Genomic DNA, 2,073 nt, shown 5'->3' with positions numbered 1-2,073 from the left:
AAGAAGAGTGTGCTTTCCTTCGTTTCCCTGTCTTTTGTGAATATCATTCAGAGCTTTATTTATTTATTTATTTGAGACGAAGTTTTGCTCTTGTTGCCCAAGCTGGAATACAGTGGCGCAATCTCGGCTCACTGCAACCTCTGCCTCCTGGGTTCAAACGATTCTCCTGCCTCAGCCTCCCGGGTAGCTGAGATTAAAGGCACCTGCCACCATGCCTGGCTAATTTTTGTATTTTTAGTAGAGACGGGGTTTCACTATGTTGGTCAGGCTGGAGATTCCTGAGTACTTGAGAGTCTACTCCTGCCGAGCCAGTTTGAGCCAGCTCTGACCCGCAGCCATCAGCACACCCCAGCCAGGGGGAGTAGGAGAGGGTGACTCAGGTGTGCCAGGGCAGCGGTGCGGCCTCCGGTTACTGCTGTTCCCCCAGCACCCAGTGCAGAACTCTGAAATGAGTATTTATTTCACACAGGAACAAATGTCACCCAGAACTCAAAATATCACTTGTCCTGGGGACGGCCTGGGCCGTTGGAGGAGTTCAGGTTTGTCCCCCGAAACATGGGTGACCTGCCCCCAGGGGCATCGGGCGTCCCCTGTCATCGGGGTAGATGGGCCCGCTCACCTGTAGTACGGATCCACAATGGAAATGTAGAAGACATAGAAGCCATTGTTGTGGCTGAAAATGATCTGGTTTGCTGTCCGGCCGCCCAAGATCTGATACTGGACATCTGGCCACCTCAAAGGGGCATCGTTGTTGGGGTCGTGGCAGCTCACGTAGTTCTGTGGGGGACAGAGGCGTTCCCACTGGCCCTGGGGGCTGGGGAGGGGGCCCTGCGCCTCCCTCCTCCCCGCGGAGGCCCTGCGCCCACCCCAGTCCTCATTAGGCATACATGGGTGGGACTCGGGGGCCAAGTGCCCGTGGTGGGGGCAGGTTCTTGCTCCCTGCAGTGGAGACTGGACGGAGGCTGCTCAGCCTCCATCTCACCTGCCTCTGCTGGAGGCCAAAAGATTGAGGGTCATGATCATCTCAGTATACCACTGGAGGCTATGAGTAAACAGCGCACTGTTCTCATAAAAGCAGAATGTTGGCAAACTGACAAACTGCGTCTGCCACCTGGAAGGAATGCTGAGGGCAGTCACGACCCAGGCACAAGTGTTTCTTGTGATTAGGTACAGCTGAAGCCTGTTAATAATAATATCAACCTGTGATCAATGAAGCAGCTGACCAATCGTTACCTCTTCCTCCCTGCTTTTTTTGTTTGTTTTGTTTTGTTTTGAGATGGAGTCTTACTCTGTCACCCAGGCTATAGAGTACAGTGGCGCGATCTCGGCTCACTGCAAGCTCTCCCTCCCAGGTTCACGCCATTCTCCTGCCTCAGCCTCCCGAGTAGCTGGGACTACAGGCGCCTACCACCACGCCCGGCTAATTTTTTTTTTATTATTATTTTTAGTGGAGACGGGGTTTCACCGTGTTAGCCAGGATGATCTCGATCTCCTGACCTTGTGATGTGCCCGCCTCGGCCTCCCAAAGTGCTGGGATTACAGGTATGAGCCACTGCGCCCGGCTCCTCTTGCTCTTTCTACCCAATAAATATGAAGGGCTATGGAAGCTTGGGGGCTGCCTTCACTCACTAGAAGCAGGGAGCTCTCTTCTTCCCCGTGTCTCTTCCTGAAAACGGTTACTTTTGTCTTAAGTTTTCATTTCTACGTTCGCTCTCCCTTACTCGTTCCCCCTTCATTCGGTCTTGTAATGACGGTCTGAAGTAGTAACAGTAGTAACTTTTGTAGTGACCATCTCAAGTAGTAACCGTGGCAGTCTGCCACATGCCTCCTTTCGGGCCGTCCTGGGCTGTGGAGGCTGCGGGCTTAATAACTCAGCCTGGGTGAGAGTCAGGTGCTGCCAATGACTTTTTTATTTTGGGACATTGTCTTCTGCTGTCCCCCCGACAGCAGAGTGCAGTGGCATGATCTGGGCTCACTGCAACCTCTATCTCCCAGGTTCAAGCAATTCTCCTGCCTCAGCCTTCCAAGTAGCTGGGACTACAGGTGGGTGGCACCACAGCCTGCTAATTTTTT

General features: G+C 53.1%; 1 protein-coding gene across 1 annotated transcript in view; it reads right to left on the bottom strand.

Annotated features, from left to right (window-relative positions):
• CATSPERD (catsper channel auxiliary subunit delta) overlaps window positions 1-2,073 on the bottom strand; it is a 69,575-nt gene that overhangs the window by 2,154 nt on the left and 65,348 nt on the right. The window contains exon 20 of the mRNA XM_011943621.1: window positions 620-777. Within this exon, the coding sequence (XP_011799011.1) occupies window positions 620-777 (158 nt within the window). The remainder of the gene's footprint in view (window positions 1-619; window positions 778-2,073) is intronic.

This window comes from Colobus angolensis, unplaced genomic scaffold, assembly GCF_000951035.1.
Source record: "Colobus angolensis palliatus isolate OR3802 unplaced genomic scaffold, Cang.pa_1.0 Scaffold22, whole genome shotgun sequence".
Classification (NCBI taxonomy): Eukaryota; Metazoa; Chordata; class Mammalia; order Primates; family Cercopithecidae; genus Colobus; species Colobus angolensis.
This window is presented reverse-complemented; position numbering and strand designations above follow the sequence as displayed.